General features: G+C 40.5%; 1 protein-coding gene across 5 annotated transcripts in view; it reads left to right on the top strand.

Moving 5' to 3' along the window:
* Nucleotides 1-18,540, top strand: part of SPIRE1 (spire type actin nucleation factor 1) — a 126,823-nt gene extending 108,283 nt beyond the window's left edge. For 2 of the 5 annotated variants that reach the window (XM_027650987.1, XM_027650988.1), the window contains 8 exons: nucleotides 309-472; nucleotides 3,847-3,937; nucleotides 4,786-4,883; nucleotides 11,120-11,257; nucleotides 11,998-12,068; nucleotides 12,805-12,832; nucleotides 12,921-13,051; nucleotides 13,833-18,540. In XM_027650987.1, the coding sequence (XP_027506788.1) occupies nucleotides 309-472; nucleotides 3,847-3,937; nucleotides 4,786-4,883; nucleotides 11,120-11,257; nucleotides 11,998-12,068; nucleotides 12,805-12,832; nucleotides 12,921-13,051; nucleotides 13,833-14,085 (974 nt within the window). In that variant the 3' untranslated portion in view covers nucleotides 14,086-18,540. Of the gene's footprint in view, nucleotides 1-308; nucleotides 473-3,846; nucleotides 3,938-4,785; nucleotides 4,929-11,119; nucleotides 11,258-11,997; nucleotides 12,069-12,804; nucleotides 12,837-12,920; nucleotides 13,052-13,832 lie in introns of all 5 variants that reach the window. The other 3 variants (XM_027650985.1, XM_027650986.1, XM_027650989.1) reach the window with 2 other exon arrangements.
* The last annotated feature ends 984 nt before the right edge of the window (nucleotides 18,541-19,524 follow it).

Below are 19,524 nucleotides of genomic sequence, written 5' to 3'. Positions count from 1 at the left end.
ATATTTTCAGGTTTAACACAAGCAATTTTTTTAAAGTTGATTGGTATTCTTCTGAGGTTGGGTTTTAGTGTTATGCTGTTATGCACTGCTGCTTTTTCCATGGCTTTCATTCTTTCATACTGCTTTTGTATCACAAGCCATTGCCCGTAGTTCTCCAAGAAGCATACTGCTGAAAGTAGAATAATTGCACACATATAACTATCACAATGATTTTTTTTTCTTTTTGTGTGTATTGCCTTGACAGTAAGATTTGAGAAGGCAAAGTACGTATTAGTTCCAAACACCAATTATTCTGTTTCTTTTGCTAGATGTGCCAACGCCAGAGGCTGGAAGAAAAGCAGTGGATGCCTCTGTAGTGAACGGTGGCCTGGCACCACAAGGAAAGCAGAATGGGACCACACAAGTAACAGTACAACGCAAGAGACTCCTTAAAGCTCCCACATTGGCTGAACTTGACAGCTCAGATTCAGAGGTAAAAAATCAGGACACAACTTGCTTCTAGATTTGTCAGAATTGAGTCTTGTTTCTTAATTTGCTGAACTGATCAGATGAGAAGTGACTTTGCAGATTATAATCTGAATTTTCTGTGACTGCTTTGTCAGCCCATGGAACTTCAAAAATCTTAGATCAGATCTCAAAAAAGGAGAATATTATTTTAAAGTGTTAAAAGGGAATTTCGGCCTTAAACCAGTATTTACTTACTTTCCATAGTGTCCAGTGTCTGTCCACAGTGTGTGTCTAGCAATTATGCTTTTGGGAATTTGGGAAAATGTGTTGCACCCTTCTGGCACCCATAGAGGAGCTGTCACTGAAGGACTCAGATGTAAGGCCAGCCTCACCCTACCAGCTGTTAAATGAAGAGCATCAGCTGTGCCAGAGGGGTTGCAGTTTGCTGCAAATGTCAGTGCATTAATTTGCTATATAAGATTGGGAACTAACACCCTAAAAATGTTTCACAGACAGAGACAAGCACGTACCTCTCAGATGAAGAAATAATTTTGAATCCATCCTCTCTCAAACTGAGAGTTAAAGATTTAAAAAAACATTAAAAGGAGAAAACCTTAAAAAGCTTTTTAGCTTCAAAGCTGCCTTATATATCTTCAGGAAGTACCAACATTACATCCTCAAGAATGAGCTTTGTCTTCTGGACCAGTAGTATTATTAATTGAGTTTGGACCTTTCTGAAAGTTAAGCTGTCTGGAAAGCTCATGCAGGCAGGCTTTATTCACAGAGAATAATTTTAGCCTGGGGAAAGCAGTCTTCCCTGACTGTTTTTCTCTCTTGTAAATGGGGAAGGAGGGGTTTCCTGACAGGGTGGTTACAAAGGCATCTAAGCTGAAAAGGAGGCTGGGAAGAAATATATGTGGAGAGAAATTTATCTCTTTGCATACTTTCTTGATCTGTGAAAGGTTGGTCCTCTTTGTATTAGGGGTTATCCTGTGGGTGACTTGTGTGGGTGCATAATTTGATACATCTGTTCTGAAAGCAGAAGAGATTTGCATTCTGAAATCACTCATCAGTCTTTAAGATTACAACAGAGGCTACATGAGGTTTTGTTAACATAAATGAAGCTGGGCAGAATGCAGGAATATTAAGACCTGTCAATGAGAGTTGGATCTTGAACTTACAGCTTCTGTGCATCCTTGAAGCTAATGCAGCACGATATTTCACACAGAAAAATGAGCAGAAGTCAGTAAAAGAAAATTATGTAAAGGGAAATGTGAAATAATTCTTGTAGGAGGGAAAATCAAGATGTCTGAATGTGGCTATCGATTAGGGAATACTGTGTAGGCAAGCAAAGTGGTATGGAATAAGCTCTGAAACATACAGCAAAAGATAAATTGAGAATAAATCAGTAACATCGAGCTGTCACAGAGAACACATGCTGTACTGGGTTGAGTCAACAGACATAACTGGTGAAGCAACTGAGATGTTCCAGATGCTGAAGCAGAATACTGGTTGGGGCTCAGGAACAGTGCTAAAGTAGTGAAAATAAACTGAAGGGAGTTAGGGTGAAATTTTCAAGCTGATGAAGGAGGTGGGACATAGAACATTTGAAGAAAGTGAAGATCACTCTGTCAAAATGTCTTATTTGTTTCCTGACTTTTACTTTGCATGTAACACGCAGAAAAGCGTTTGTTTTGTCCTGATTGCCTGTAAATGACTCGGCCACCTTTTTGACTACAGTTCAAATTGGGCTTAACCTATTTAGAGCTACTCACTGGGAGGGAAATTATGACTATGCCCTAAATTACAGGCTGGAAATACCTGCACTGCTAAGCTTTGGACCTCCAAATGAGCTACGATGCAGACACATTTTCTTCATCCTGAATCTCCTTTATTCTTTCAGCTGTATTGTGATGCAGGCTACATCCCAACACTCAGTGTAGCCAGATAGAGGTGAAAGGGAAGGTCTGATACAGCCCTATGCCCATTCACTGGCAAGGATGAATACTGTATGAATCATTACTTCTTTCTGTCCTTGATTTTTCTGCATCACCCAGTTTCCAAGGGGCGGGGAGCAGGATGTGCTGTTTTGCTTTGTGTGGCTAGAAGAAGTAGCAATCTAATAGTGATTTTTTAAAACAGATATAAAAATTGTATCTTCCTAATGAAGCTACATCTATCTGGACAAAAATCATGTCTGTAACATTGTTACATGTTTTAGAGTGATGCCTTTAAAGCTGCAGCTTTTCAGTACCTGTAAAATTATAATTGTTTAGCACTCTATGAAGAAGTGCATAGTTTTGGATGTTGTGTTGATCCAACCTCAAATGTAAAATGTCAGATAGTCTACCATAATAGTCAACAGTTACTGTATAGATATGAAGAAATAAGTACAATGATTCATCAGTACTTCCTACACAAGATTTCATTCTGAACAAAGCTTTCTATGTTTGAGAAACTGTAGGGCAACAATAGCATTTTCAGTGCACGTGTTTGTGCACAGAAGTAATAATTTGAAATGACAAACCAGGAATACCTGGGAACTTGTAGAAGCCTCTGTTCTGTGATGCGTGGTGCTCATTGAGGTGGTCCTGCCAGCTTTTCTGTCTGACTGGCTGTTGCCAAAGAAGGCAATCTTTCAGCCAGTGGAGGTTTTCCTGCTTTCAGCTCACTTAACTAAGGAAATTGTGAGAGAGAGGTTCGGCCACCTGCTGGATTTAGAGCAGGTCACATGTTTGATCTGTATATCTTGACAACTTACATCATTTAAGTCTTCTTGGTTGAAGGCATTCACATCGGAGCTAAAGAGCATTCACACTTGGTCCTTCAGTACTGTTCCTTTGGGAGGCTCCTGTGATGATCTGTATCTTTACTTTCAATCTGGCAACTGAAGACAGTTTTTAGGTGAAAGCAAAGGATTTAATAATTTGGGTGACATAATGCTTTAGCTAGTTGAAAGTTGTTAGTCAAAACCCATTTCACTTTCCTTCATCTTGCAGGAGTTGCATTTGGCTGTTGTGAAGAAGCACACTTTTATAGTGAATGAGATTTCTTTTAAAATACAGAAGAAAGGAGAAATGCACCAGGATTGGGAATTAGAGAAACAGTGCAGTGCAAATCAGATTAGTTTCTCTTTACCTGAGTCACTTACGTGAGTGGCTCTCATTCCTTTGGCAACTAGAGAAATCTAAATGCTGATTCCTTGTTAGTGCAAGAAATAAAGTTTCCATTTGCTCAGTACTGTGCAGAGTCAATGTTTTTCTCAGGACTTCTAGGGCTTTGAGTGATTGAATGGTGCAAAATATCTGTGATAGCTTACAGTTTCTGTGTACTAAGAAGCAGTAAAAGAACTAAGAACAGTCCCTGAGGAATTCTGTTTCTTTTCCTCTTGCCAAACAGGAGGAATCAGTGCACAAGTCAGGAAGTAGCAGCAGCATCTCCCCCTCACAAGTGGAAGACCCCTCTCAAGAAGGCACCAGCAGCAGGAAGAGTAAGTTATTGTGAGAGAGCCCAGTGGCTGCTTTTACACACTTCTGTTGTCTTCTGTGCTGTGAACTTCATCTGAAACTTTTATAGAAGGTTAAAGCTGAGCATTGTTAATGGAATAATCCTCTAAAGCTGAACCCTAGAACGTGCTGAATGGGTCAAATGTGATAAACAGTTGGAAGCCATTACTCCCCACTATGTGCGGACCTCTTTGTGAAGGAGAAGGTTTCATACTCCATGTAAAACTGTAGTCAAAAAGGGAATGGAGGGATAGGTTAGCTCTGCTCATCTCATAAAATAATTTGTTGCTGCAAAAACATGTTCTAACCTGGGACAAATTCAGAAGTTTCTTGCATATCTGTCACCATGGCAGTGAACGTACTTGTTTGAAAGCCATACAACAATCATGGGTATTACTATTTACAGACCAAAGGAGAACATTTGGTCTTTTTTTCTTTCAAGTATTCAGTTATTGTAGCCTTTACTGTGTAACAGTATTTTTCTTTGTTTCAAAGTGTTTCAGTTTCACTGGAAAGGTTTCGTAACGAAACCTGCAATCTGTGCATGTATTTTCTGTGCATGATGGTGAAATAAGCAGAATAAGCCAATATCCTGAAACACCATGGGAACTGGTGTGTCTTATTTGCTAGTTTTATGAGTATTCCTATTCTCTCAGTCTGGAAGATGTGATGAATGGGATACCTGTCTCTGAGTATGAGCTCTGAGTATGGATGGGTAACTTCAGCTACCAGTAGGAATTCTAGCAAATCAGTGGCTGGATTAATACTGAGCAATGTTAATGAACAGTCTCCCTTACAAGAACTAACTTTTTTGTGCTGTTTGAATCCTTAGTGCCTCCGAAGTTCTTGCCCATATCGTCTACACCACAGCCTGAGAGACGGCAGCCACCTCAGAGACGACACTCCATTGAAAAGGAAACACCAACCAATGTGAGACAGTTCCTACCCCCTTCAAAACAGAGCTCCAGGTCACTTGTAAGTGGAGGGGGTGGTAGGAGAGAGAAAAAGAGGCATGCTAAGAGTATAATGAAAATAAAAACTTGGCTTCAGTGTGATTAGAGCTTGACTCAAAGAAAACTCAATTCAGAAACAGCCCTTGGCTACTAAAGACATTTTGAAATCAAGATTTGAACTTTGTCTCTCTAGCATATTTATCCAAAAACCCAGGTACAGGTGCCTCAGAAAACATTTGCACTTTGATTAGGACTCTGGGTAATGCCACGTGTCTTGATTTTGTTTCAGAATGTTACCAAAACAAATGAACTTCACCTTACAGATTTTCCACTTGAATAGTGACAATTCAAAAGCAGTGGATCTATTTTGGGATTTGGGGGAATTTTTTTAGTTGTTGGAAGTATTGCTGTTAATGACTGAATGAATGGAATGGTTTCTTTTTTTCCCACCTTAAGAATTTGCATGGTAATGTTTATATATATGAAAGCTCTTTTAGTAGTCCAAATCAAGGTTTGTCTGTGTTGCTTTGTTGAAGTTACTGAGGCAAAAACCTGTGCTTGAAAAGAAAGTACAGTGCATTTGATCAATTAGCTTTAATTGAGAACTGTTTTCCAACAGAGTACAAACACCAAAGGGTATGAAATCCTGGTTCATTTATGCTGACATACTGATTAGTGCTTTGCGATTTCATGTAGGATATGTTCCTTGTCTCTTTTCCTACCAGCAGGGTTTCAGAGTATGCCCCATGAGGTGCTGGTGAATAGGAAAATCAATAAACACATCCTAGTTTTGAAAGGAAGGTAATATTCACTTGCCCAGTCTTGTAGTGCAGTGGTATTAACAGGCTTTGAAGAGCATTTTTGTTGGCCCAAGAGATGATGGCCAGGATCCAAACCTATTACGTGATGAAGTTGATCAGTAACAAGAAAAATATCTCCAAATATTCCCATGAAGTCCTTTCCCTTTTCAGAGAGTCTGCTGGATTTGATTACATCCTTCCAGGTAGAATGTAGTTCCTCATTCCTGCTGAAGGTCAGGTAGTAACGTGTTGATAAATGCACAACACAAGTAGACATCTACCAAAGTGAACTTGGAGCAGAACATATTGCAGCAGAACCAAGCTGGAGGGCTCCTTCAAACATGCATTTGAAAACACTATCACATAAAATGGGTTTCCTGCTGGCCACTCACTGTATGTGGAAACCCAAGCTTTATTTTCTGGTAGGCCTAGAGTTACTCACAGACAAGTAGTTTAAAGAGAGGAGGGGTTCAGAAAGCATTATATGCTATACTGATACATTTGCTCCATCCTACTTTTAGTGTATCTATGTTACATCGTAATATTAATCTTGTGTATTTGAGAGGATCATCCAACTTAAAAATCTCACATGAGGCCGGTATTTTAAATAGGTCAACCAACTTCTCACCAGGATCTTTTTGATCACGTGTGTACTCTGTCAGTCTGTTCACTGACATATGCCTAGAAAAATACATACAAAATAAAACTATTGTAGAAAATCTGAGTTATTCCATTCCCCTTGAAAAATACTAAAGGAAAAGGGAGAAAAAGCCATGAGATTAGTCAGGCTGATCTGGAAACAGATAGGAAGGGTTTTATTAGTTTCTTTTGTGTTTGGAGGGAGCTTGGTTTGTTTGTTTTGGTCATTTTTTTAGTTGGATTTTTTTGGGGTTTCTTTTGGTTTTTTTTAAATCTTCAGAGAACTGTCACCTACCTTGCTTTTGGCTTTGAAGTGAGAAAGAAGGAAAGATAGTAGTGAAATGATGTTCCATTAGTAAGAACCTATTTTATTTGATGCCTAGAGACCTAATTCTTTAACTTGACAATGGTGCCCTCTAGGGTGTGACAGGCAACTCCCACAATACTCTTGTTTTTCGTTTTGATAGATGAGTTCTGATATGCTGGCACTGGCCCAGTTCCAGAAAGCTTCATCTTTCTGCAACTCTCTCCTTCCCCGGAGGGATGCCAACCTTCCAGTGCCTGTGCCAGATGTTGCATATGTAAAATTGCCCTTCCAGGAGTGAATGCTTCTCAATAAGTGCAGAATATTATTTATCTTTTATTTGACATCACACTTCTTGATCCCTTCCTTCAGGACTGATGGAATTTCAGTTCTTATCACCAGCTCCTGTGACCTCAGTTTCTCTCCAAGGTGAAGGAGGCCTCGTCAATAAATAGCCTTCGATGGCAGTGAAACCAGTCAGGGGGTTGCTACAGTCTCTTAGCAGGATTAGCAAGAAACTGGTCTGTCTTGCATACTAACGATGGTTTTGTGAACTGGCATCTCATCAGATAGAGGGAGTAAGGCCTAAGTAGGTGGGGAGGGGAAACAAGCTTGGAAAAGCGCCAAACATAGTCCTTTTGATGTGTCACCCTATCAGTGCTACATGGAAAAGCAGAGTGGCTCCAGTGATTTTGGGGGGGCAGTCCTGGTGGTATGCTTACTTTAGTGAGCTGACTTGGAGCTTAATCAGTGAGATGAAGTCAGTGTCCTGAGATGTACCTATGGATGCCTTTGTAGTCTGTTTGCTTTTTTAATTATTATTATCATCATTATTTTTTTACATGACCCAGAGGACCAAAGCTAATGGTTTCATTTATACACAGCGTTCGCTTCTCTGCTTCCTATCTATTGTTCAGGTTCCTAGGATAACCAGTTTATTTCCAAGGATGACTTTCAGACCACTTTTTTCAACTATGCAAGCAGCTTCTCTGCTCAGCTCTCATCCCGTTGAAGCAGCCATGTGTGGGGTGGCAGGGGCTATGTACTATCTCTGTGAGAGAGCTTTTGCCAGCAGGTGGAAACCCGCAAAGGTTTGCCTCTTTTTGCTGGCTTTGGAAATCACCTTCACCAGCATGTTCCCTGCTAGGGGAGCACTTCCTCAGCTGTGGCAAGAATTACAGCTCAAGCTGGGACATTGCACTTGATTGACATTGATTTAAATGTGTGTAGGATACCTGTGTGTCTTCAATCACCTCACGGGGAAAAGAAATCAGTTCTGAAAGGACAGCAAACTAAAAATGCAACATCACAAGATTTTCAGTGGGACAGACCTTAAATATTACAGCACGTGAAGATCCTACAGCAAAAATCGAACAAAACTATTGTAATCCATGGACTATGCTGAAAAGAATTAGGTTTTATGTTTCTACCAAGATAGACTATATAGAATGGAAGGGCATTTACAATCTGCTTTACTTGAAAACACCTACATATTGTTTTGGTCCTCAGCACACTTACGTATCAGAACTTGCAGAATAACTCAGAGTCATGTACCAGGGAAGGCAAATCCACTGAAAACTAATTCATTTACCCCTATGTAGAACTGAACATGAGTAATTTAATTTTTCCTTACCCCAATGTAGAATTGAACATGAATAATTTCATTTTTCCTTCTTTTTCTTGTCCCAGCCACTAAGTGGAAGGGTGAAACTTCTTGCAGGAGAGTTTATTGTTGAGATACCCAACCGACCTTCTAGAAACTTTTAGTCTGCAAAAGGAACAAGAGTTTAGAGTGCTTGACTAATTGTGAATTGCAGAATTTAGAGGCAAATCTGACACTTGTTCATTTTGCAATTTAATAATATGCTGCTCATTTGAATGCCTAGTGACATCCTTTAGTGAGAAGTTTTACAAGGAATACATTAGAGTAAAAATGTGTTAGTCATAAGGACCTATTAGGAGCGTGTATGCTGAGAATGGCCTACAAAGCACTTTATTTCATATTATGGATATGCAATTCTTACTACCCGCTTTTCCGGAGCAAAAGAAATTACACATATACACCTTAAACTATTACAGTGTTTCTAAGGTGACTGCGTAGTTAGTGTTAAGCCAATTCTCAAGACGATCATGGAAACTTCAAGTTCAAAACAGTATTTTTAAGTAATATTTTTTCCCCTTTAAAAGTAAGCATATGGACTTGTCTTTAATATTAAAATGAAAATGGAGTTTTATTCCAGAAAATCAAGACCATTCAAACCATATTTTGTCTTTCCTGTGTTCTGTTGTATGCAAGTATTGTAGAGAGTGCTCTCATTTGGACCTGCCTAATTTGAGTGCATATTATTGTTGGAAGTTTGAGCAATAACTCCAAAGCATCATTGTTCAATGAAGTTTAGCCAGTGCTTAGCATAATTTTAATTAATTTCAATGCCTTAGAGGTACTGTAGAAACAAAAAATTTTCTGGTGTACTTATTTCTATTCTGAAAAGGGACAAAAAAACCCAAGCAGTTTTCTGAAATCGGCAGAGTATTTATCTTTCATTTAATGTTGCATTAACATTTTGTTGTCCTTGTGTAACCTCTGGAATTAAAACATTAGCATTTAAACATGTGAACATTTTCTATGTTTCCCCTGTCGCCTGCTGGCTATTCCTATTTTAATGATATTCATTTTCGATTGGTACGACAACAGGCCCACACTATTCCCCTAGTACGTGCTCTACACCTATAGCAGATCCACAGACTTTCTTCAAAGGAGCAATATTCCCTGCCGTCATCGTTCTGTAAAGTAAAGGAATGGGCTTTCATGAGGGGATAGGAAGAGCTTCAAGTAAGAAATGTATTTCTAAAGGACTTAAAGCTCTGATTGATTACAAGCATGCAGTCAGCCTCATTCACCTCGGATAGTTTTTCCCAGTCTCCCACGATATAGAATCGAGGGGGTTTGCTGGCATTGTATGCATCCCGCTTTCCCACCCACTTCCTCTCCCATCTCGCCCCAGCCTTCAGCCGTGCCTTCTCCATAGCAAGGCAGTTGCTATGGGAAGAACCCAGAACTAAATGCTGAGAGCTGCTGGTTAGCTGTAAAGTTGTTCATAAGGAACAGAAGTTACTTTGTTTTGGCTGGGCAGTTTTACACCTCAGAGCAAATTGCAACTGCTTTTGACATAGTTTGTTCTTTCCAGAAAACTAGTGTTCCATACCCCAAAGTTTTAGATGTCAAATCTAACAAAGTTAACTCAATTCTAGTCTTTCTTGGGGTACCTTAAACAGAGTGAAGTTTCTTTGTGTTCCCTTTCTAGATGGGTAAGACAACAAGTTTTTAAAAATGTGGTGGTTCCTAAATGCTAATGTTTGCCAGGTCTGCAACGTAGAAAGATTTTCTTTTTAATCTGATGGAAAGACAGAACAGACCTCTGAGTACATGGAAATGGAGCATTTCCGTACTAATCTGATTCATCACTTCAATTTGTAAACGAGATCTCCAAACTGTCAGCCATGTCTTTGTATTTACAAGAGAAATTTCCTTCATTTATTCAGAGAGCATTGCATGTCATTGTCATTACCACACAGTAGCCCCTCTGGGCTGACTTGAAAAGGTTCACTAAGCATAAAGCAATGGGAGTTCCCACAGAGGTTTCTGTCTTTCTGTTGGAAATGTATAATCAACTACTGGGCTGGATTACAAATTGGGTTGGCGCTTTTTATTCCCTGGTACCAAATTCACGAGTTCTCCATTCAATATTCTCCTAAATGCTCTAATACAGAAAAAATGCAAAATTTTGTAAGTGGAAGGTTGTGTTGTTAGTCTCTATTTGAGTTTCTGCCATTAATAATGCAACATTGGATAACCAGTTCACCTGCTTGATATTGGAAGATTATTTTCTAAAGCTTAAATTGCTGCTGTCACTTTCCTGGTCCAGAGAGGAGAACTTTTCTGCCGGAACTGATGTAACTTTTTGTAGTCTTGGTGGAATTCTGATAATGTGAGCACCAAGATGTGGTACCACTGAATAAAAATTTCTGCTAGAATGGGCTACTAACAACTTTTCTTGGCCACTCCGGGCATCACAAAGTCTCAGAGAAATTATTTTATGTTTACTTCAAACAATATGCATAAAATAATGCCATCTGTCATACTATCTTTTCCCTTTCAAATTATAAATCTGATTGTTGATTGGTTGGAAACAAATCTTTGTAATAGAAGACAAATGGAGAGAAGGATCGAGTGGTTTGAGGAGGAAAGATTAAGAAAACTGTCATTGTTGTGAAGGTTGAACATAATACCACCTACGCACTTCCAATGGTTTGGTAGTCACGTGATGCCCGTGAAAGAGCCAGTGCTATTCCAGTTTGAAGGGAGAAACCCCCTGTTTCTGGAGTTACTAACCAGGTGGCTGGTTGTCTAGGTTGGCATCTGGAAGAAGCTGTTTGTCTTTGAAATAATATGGGGTTTTTGGCTTCCAGGAGGAGTTCTGTTACCCAGTGGAATGTCTAGCTCTGACAGTGGAGGAGGTCATGCACATCCGTCAGGTGCTGGTGAAGGCAGAGCTGGAAAAGTACCAGCAATATAAAGATGTCTACACTGCTCTCAAAAAAGGAAAGGTAGGGCTGAGTCTGTGGAGGCTCCAAAGGTTACTGAAGGAGGCCAAGCTTCCCATTTACACATTTGTTTCTTATCCTGTATTGACTGAAGTGATTTCTGTCCCCATACCTTCTGCGGGATTGGTTACAGATAGCAGTAGGAAACTGCAAGTTCTTCATATATGAATCCTTACTATTAAGCATAGAGGAAATAAAAGTTCTTCAGAGAAGTCAGATGACATATGACCCCCAGAAGGAAGTTTAATATTGGAGACCTATTCAGTGAGGCATTTTTTTCTGTAAACTGCAGATTGGTACTTACCAGTGGAAGCAGCGCCCTTTTCCCCCACTTTTGAGTTCTGCTTCTTGAACACCTCCAGCAAGTGTATTTTGACTTCGCTGTGTATTTTACCTACAGGCCTACCTGTCTCTAGTATGCAGATTTCTTTTAAAAATTTAATACATTCAAGGCAGAGGAACAAGAATCTTAGATTCAGCTGTTGCCTATTGTCATGATATATAAAGCTTAGTAATGAGCTTTTATCAAATCTCAAAGTAAGTTGATGGTTTAATTAATTTACTCCTTCATAAATATATGAAGATAAAATTCTGGATCTTCTTTTCAATATCATCTTAGAAGTATGAACCCCAGAACTGGATGTAGTAGTACAACTGTGATCTTGCTGATAGCAACTGGTACATGAAGTCATCACTGTGTGTGACTTCACCTAACATTGTGGATTCCTCTGTTCTTCTTTTAGCTCTGCTTTTGCTGTCGAACAAGAAGGTTTTCTTTCTTTACCTGGTCTTACACTTGTCAGTTCTGTAAGAGGTAAATATTTAATATGTTTTAATAAATGGGTACCATTTCAGAGGGAAAATTATTGGTTTATACATTAGAAACCCTCAAAAATTTCTGCTGTCTACTGTTGATTGGGTTTATTTCTGTAACAGTCTCTGTTAAAAAAAATCCAAAACTGTGCAAAAATATTTCTTTCCTAAGTGACAGAATTGCTTCCTTGGACTGAAACTTTTGACTGAAAGTGAGGGAAACACTCATTTGTTTTTTATGCTTATGGGAAAGAAGTTGGAATTTACTTGGACTCCCCAGTCAACAGTTCCACAGCCTCTGTTGTTGGGGAAAACATTTCAAGGCAATTTACCTTCTGAGTTATTTTTCAAGTATTGGGACAGGGGGAAAGAGAGAAGGAATCATTTGCAGGCAAAATTGTAGATTTTTAGTTGAACAGTGAGACAATAAGTCAGGAGATCTATGTAGCCACTGAGTTAGTGTCTCACTTACCAAAGGAGGTTTCTTTAGAGGAAAAACAGCTTATTTTTGTGGGTTTTTTTAAATTTATTTCTTAATTTAGCTGTATTTTCTGTTTAGTGTTTCTTCTTTCTTTTGGCTTCATGTTCTGATTTGAAGTTATTATGTTGAAGAAGCCTTAAAAATGAAAATGTTTGTTTAAGGGAAGGATGGGGGAGGATTTTAACTCCCGAAAACATTTCTCTCTTATCTCTATTTTTCCTAGTGGATTGACTCATGCTCTTTCTTTCTTACACAGGCCTGTATGCTCACAGTGTTGCAAAAAAGTAAGTAAGTGAACTTACAGTTAGAGCCCTTCTAAAAAGCTGCAATCTTTGTAATGATGCTGCATGTTCCTTCTGCTGTTTTCAACAGATGCGACTGCCATCAAAGCCATACTCTACTCTCCCCATCTTCTCGCTGGGACCTTCAACCTTGCAAGGAGGAGAAAGCTTTATGAGGCCAGAGAAACCCTCTACCAGTCACCACCATTCACTGCGGAGCAGGTGAGAAACAACCCGAGCTCACTTGTGTCTGTTGCAAATTCCATACGAGGTTATCAATCGTTAAGATGCTGTCTACCTGTTTGGTAGTTGTCAATGTTTCTAATGCTTGTAGTAACTCTTCTGAAGCCTGAAAAGCCAGGTGTCTTCTACTTCTTGCTTTAATTTACAGAAATAGCAACACTAACTGTGTCTTCTTAAATGTTTTTCACATTACAGTTGAAAAATAATATGAGTCTGGGACAACTGTATGTCTGTAGTACCTCTGCAAAAATATACTTAACATGTGATGTGAAGGAGATAAATCTCTCAGTCGAGAATCACACACTGAATGGGAATTCAGTGATGTCTTGTGCACAGATTTACGTTTTTTCTAATTCAAATTTTCACAATTTTTTTCACTTTGATATTATCAAATTATCTGTTGGTTTTATGTCTTATACACAGATGGTTGTCAAAGCTAATCCAAGAAATTAAATATGAAAGAAATGCTCCTTTTTGAGGGAACCTAATGGACAAACCCTCTGCATTAATCACCAGTGCTAAGATGCTGTGTAGATTAGCCAAAAACATCATATGTTTTTAGTTATTAGTAAAGTTGGTTTTGACAGCTTGTAAACATTACACATGCCCTGCAGTGTTGCCAATTCAGGCAGAAGCTGTCCTCTCCAGTATTTGGTCTCCTGGTGTCATTTTTGGGTCAGAAGAAAGGAAAATTTAAATCCAGACCTTTCTGATGTGCTAAAATGAATAAAATGACAGATGCTGCTCTTTTGCCTTTCAGGTTGACCTCAAGGTCCAAGTCTGTGGATAAGTCACATGAAGAGTTTCCCAAAGAATTAATGGAGGACTGGAGCACAATGGAGGTTTGCGTGGACTGCAAGAAGTTTATTTCAGAAATCATCAATTCAAGCCGGCGCAGCCTATCTCTGGCCAACAAGCGAGCCAGATTAAAAAGGAAAACGCAGTCCTTCTACATGTCATCCCCGGGAACCTCCGAATACTGCCCCTCCGAAAGGACTATCAATGAGATCTGAGCCGTGTGCCTTTTTCTTTGCTTTTGTCTTCATGAGGTCATCATCCATGGGCAAGGTCACTGAAAACAGATTATCAATTTCCTTGCTTCGTTTCACTCAACTGGCTTGGATTTGCATTAGGTCACAGGATTTCCTACTCCAGCGGTTCCCGGAGACACAGGACGCTATGTTTAGATCTGTGCAGAATGATGCAATGGGTCAGCTGCTCCCACTGGAAGAAAATCAATAGTTTGAAATTGTTGCCTCTTTTGTACGTGTGTGTCGAAACTAGAAAGCCTTTTCTTGCTTTCAGTCTTTTTTTAACCATGCTTTGAATCATTTTTCAGGAGATGAGATGAAAATGTGTGTTTAGTGGGGAACCAAACCTAACCAAGTGTCAGTGTTAGCACAGTAGCAAACAGTAAGTCATACGGGCGCTGCCACCCTCGTTGTGCTCACGTCCTAGTTGAAACAGCGGAGGGTCGTATCGCACACCAGACCCCGAGTGTGAGCGGCTCTGGGTAAAACCATCTTCCTTGGAACCGTTTCAGTTGCTCTGAGATCAGGGTTCAGCACAGGGCTCTACAAGGTCTGTGTCCTGGGGCAAAGCAGGCGACAAAGCTCTTCACTCATGTGGTTGGCCATACCCCTGAGCTGCTGTACTTTTTAAGCCTTAGTGTACTTCTAAGTGTCTCCTGAGCAGGTTTTAGTAGTTTACTTTCTATCTTGAATGTATGATAATGACTATAGTAGCAGTGAATTTTAGTAGTAGAGAGAGTTGTACAGTTTATGAGGAGGACGGGAAATAAGGGAGGCTTCTAATTTTAACTGAATACCTGTAAAGTTGTTCTTGTGGTTACTCAGAGAAAACAGTGAGTAAGGTGTAAATTTGTATTATAATGGAGCACACAGATACTGCTATAGTTCTGTCTGACAGCATATCCACTAGTAACCCCATTTTTTATGGGGTTTATAACTTGGCTGTAAAAATTCATGTTCTGCTGAAATTTGAGACAGTGCTGTCTCAGATTGGGAGCGACCTCTTTTTTCCTTTAATCTTTTCTTTTTCATTCTTTTCCCCTTTCTAATTCACTCACAAAACAGTGCTAGACTAGTTGTTTAGAAGTTCCAACGATGTTACATCAACTGACATCTTGTGCTTTTTTGTACTTTTTTTTATATTCAAATTACTTTTTTTTTTTTTTTAATTCAGGCATAGCCAGGGTTTAGTCAATAATTTGGGGCCAGAGCTTTTTGGTATTTAAAACAAGCTAACATAGCCAAGTTATTAATACTTGAAAATCAACTACTGTAACTTTTTCATAAATTTTTAATACCCTGGGGCATATTTAATATCTATATAGCAGTGTATTATAGAATGACATAGCAGCAAAGCGTCAGATCTATTTATTAACATTTCTATACTTCAGATTAATGAGAGATACCTCAGAACTGCTCCAAAGTAGCTGGGACTATATTTCTATAACATGATTTTAAAAATATATTGATCAAAACAGATTCCCCTGTCCACAAAGCCCAAGAGGCTGACTGCCCCTCCAGCCCTGACAAGGCACAGTGCTGAGGCTGGGAGGCACCAAGGCTGGTCGGCTCCAGTGTGGTAGCTGGGCTGCAGCCCCACTGTGGGAGCCTCCTGCTGCCCAGGGGAGCAAGGCTTCCCCTTCGGAGTCTCTGTGCATGTCACATTGCAGCCTTAGGAGCAGCCAGCCATGTCATCTCTTCTAAGCTGATTTGAAAAGCACACAATCTGTAAACCTTCCCAGGGACTCTTCCATCCCTATTTTTTGTTAAACACCCCCTTGAAAAATGAGAATTTTTGCATATGCAGGGCTTATTGGAATAGTTTCTAATGTTTTCTGAACCAATGCAAACAGGAAAAGCAGGGCTCAGTGCTAACTCTCCCTCATAGCTGTCCCATGTAAAGTCAGGTGTTATGGCCCTCTCCTCGGGATACCTCTGGAAAAATGTCTTGCATGTTAAAGCACCTAGAGTACTGGCATGAGATAAGTATGTAGGATTGCAGAAGGTGAGCAGCAGAGACGGGCTGATGGGAAAGGTTCTGCTGTTGCTTGAAGGGTCTCCTGTCTTCAGTCACATCAGCACTTTTTCTTGTTTTTGTGCCAAAACCAGGCAGTGTGTTGGCTGCACAGTGCATCAGGGAAACTAGACTGAAAGAAATGCAGGAAATCTCACTTTGCATCTACCCTGTTGTTGTTGTCATAATTTTCTCATGGAAATCCCCTGGCCACCGTCACTCAGACCTCTGCTCACAGTTCTCTTCTCTGCTGTCCTCAAGCCACTGAGGTGCAGAGTATCCAGCATGTTTATCTTCCTCTTTGAGAGGAATTAAGGATGTTGTAGAGCAGGCAAGATGAAGGACTAAGTAAATCCTGAGTGTGCAAAGGGAAATGAGTCCTTCATGCCTGTGCCCCCCTCCACCTTGGCAGTGTTCAGGGGTGGCTCTGGGGCAGCAGCAGAGCCTTGCAATTGTGCCTTTCCGGGCTCCCCACAGTCCTTGGCTCAGGCTGGGCTCAGCTATGCTGGGCAGGGCACAGACACTGAACAACAGTGCAGTGGTTGTACAAACTGCTCCCTGTTGCTCACACAGCGCTGCCATGCCTGGATAACCTCCCTTTTTCCCTGGAAAAAACCCTTCAGGCTGCTGACACACTCTGTGGCAGACTCCAGAAAACATGATGTGGAGGGCTGCCTCTCCCCTTGCCTCCCATCCCTTCCTCCCTGGCACAATTGCCCGCATTATCCCGGCATTTCATTCCGCAAAAGGAAAAGCAGTGGGTTGGTTTGTCACACAAAGCCTGAAGGAGCTCAGCTCCCTGGTTGCCTGGCTCTGTGGAGTGGCTATTTTTAGCTTTCCATCTCGCTGCTTGCGCGAGCATCCCAAATCTACTGCAGCCATTTGCCCGCACACCCCGCGGTGCTGCCCAGCATGTCCTACTTACGGTCTGAAATTCACAGTAGCATCAGAGGATGAAACCAGAAGCTTGTAAATATCTGTAATATATTTATTAATATTTAGGAAATCTCCATCAATCATGCAGTGGGAATTGACTTTCCTATGTTGTTTTAAAAAAGGAAATGAGTCTTATTTATATGTGTGTTGGCTGTTATCTTTTATTAGAGTTGATGCTTTCAGCCCCCTAATGCAGTTTGCACTCAAGAGGCATCCTGGACTGAATTACTGCTGAAACAAATGCAGGACTAGCACAGTGAGCTCCCTTCCATGAATTTTTAAATTATTTTCATTTTTTTTAGCTTTATTAGTATGCCCAAAGTTTGTTTAAATATGTCATAGGAGACCCAAGGAGCTAAAAATGCCTCTGGCAGCATCAGTCTTGTTTTGTACGTGAACCTGGTTGTGGGGAATGCAAAACCAGCTCTGCCTCACGGAGGCAATGGAGGACGTGAGCAGGCCTTTGGTGCAGCTCTCAGACCTGATCTTTCAAGTGTTCATGGTGACAGTAGTGTTTTGGGAGGTTGTTGTGTTTTTTTCTCTTTCCCCATTACTTCCTTTATACATGGAGGAGTGTTACCTGGTGAAAATAAAATGCCTTTCCATTATAACCTTTGTCTGTGTTAATTATTCGTGTGGAAGCTGATTTAAAGGTTCTGTCTCTCTCTTTTTCGCGCTTTTATAATTTTGTAAGATCAGTCATGTTTCTTTTGGCAAAGAATTGTTAATGAAAATGATTGCATAACAGCTGAACACGGGCTGGGCTGCATGAAGGGATGGAAACATGTCAAGTACCCTTAGAATAGCAATAAAACTGCTTGTGTAACCCCAGTGATGTGATTTAGCTCCTAGTCATCATTTCCAGCCAAATCCCTCTGTTACCAATGTGCTGCTTCTTCCAACACTGGCAGGCTGTACCTGAGGCAGCGTGCTTGTCCTGCATGTGGTACAGGCTTTGGGAGATCTCCATCCCTCCCTCATCATTGGGCGAGAAATGGTGGCAGTCTTTTGGAGGAGTTTTGGATGGATTGGTTTTAGTTTTTAAACCAGAAGTAGAGACATTTTTATCAACTATTACATTATTCTCTCCCAAGCTTCCCTCTTTCCCCAGGCAAGTTCAGCATCAATCCCCTGGTTAATACTGGCTGCATGCTCTATAGGTTAAAACTAATTTAGAAGCTCCAGCTTTAAGCTCCTGATTGCTACCTTCATGCTTTACCTCATCTAGCAGCTCTGTACACCATTTAGGAATGTCTTTCTTACGAGCTCAGTCTCATCTGTGAAACAGTGACAGCACACAGGCATGAGGGAACGGTGCTGCAACTGGTGCTACAGCATATAGATTATGTTCATGTTATCAGAAAATTTTATACTATCGCCATGTTCATAACTTGGAGCTGCTCTGGTTTATTTCCTCTTTTGTACGTGTGTACCTTAAGGCCAATCTGAGAATGTTTATGAATAATGATTCCAGTTATAAAAACCTCTATTGTTGTTTCTGTCTGATTTTTACTACCGTGTTTCAGCTTTTTTTTTTTTGGGTACCTGAAATTACTATTCACAGGAAATTTCCTGGTAGGAGAACCATGACAGAGGGGCATTGGCTCAGCCTGACGTGATACACAGACACAGAAACCCCTTCCTAGTGAGTGGCCTTTCATAAGCACTTCTTTCATGGCAGCTCCATTGAATCCTGCGCCCCAGTCCTCTCCTGCTGGGAGCTGAGCAGCACCCATGAATTCCAGCAGCCCATGACAGAGGCAGTTTGTGGCCCTCTCTGTGCCCACACTTTGATGTAGAAAAATCCCAGAGACGTTCATGTTCCTCAGTTGATCCAGCACAAGCCGTGAGCTTGTCCATGACCCATGTCCCCAGGTCACCATCTGCAAAAACAGGGACTTCAGAGTGGCTACAACTGTTTAAAGAATTTTGAGAGTTGCTGCTGAAGAGCTGAGTGCTCAGTGTCAGAGCTGAAAGGGTCCTGCAGTGCTTTCACTACTTGAAAGCAATTAGCACCACTTCCAGGTGAAAGGAATTCCAGAGAGTTTAAACTTCATAAGCAAAGACTTGTGAATGAATTTGACCATGGTAGATCTGCACTCAGCAAATGTCATGGGGCATTATCAGGAGATGGAGCTAAATAGGTATCAAGTAGACACAGCAAATTTTACACAGCAGTAGCTTAGTTTGTTTATTTGCACTAAACTAGAATTCAGTAACTTTCCAGTTTCTTCTCTGGTTGGGCTGTTTTGCAACAGCAGTGCCTGGCTGAACTGAGTGTCAGATACACAGGTATTCTGGGCTCTGTGTCCTGAAGTAACAACCAGTTGTTGAAATGGTTTCTGTAGAATATTTCTAGAGGAAGCCCTTTGGAACAGACCCTTTGGAATAGACCTTACTATAGCTAGTTAAAAAACACATTTGTAAGCAGATAGACTTCCAAGGTGCCAAGCTACTACTGTCAGCTCACA

The sequence above is a fragment of the Corapipo altera genome, unplaced genomic scaffold (assembly GCF_003945725.1).
Source record: "Corapipo altera isolate COAL_440 unplaced genomic scaffold, ASM394572v1 24, whole genome shotgun sequence".
NCBI lineage: Eukaryota > Metazoa > Chordata > Aves > Passeriformes > Pipridae > Corapipo > Corapipo altera.
This window is presented reverse-complemented; position numbering and strand designations above follow the sequence as displayed.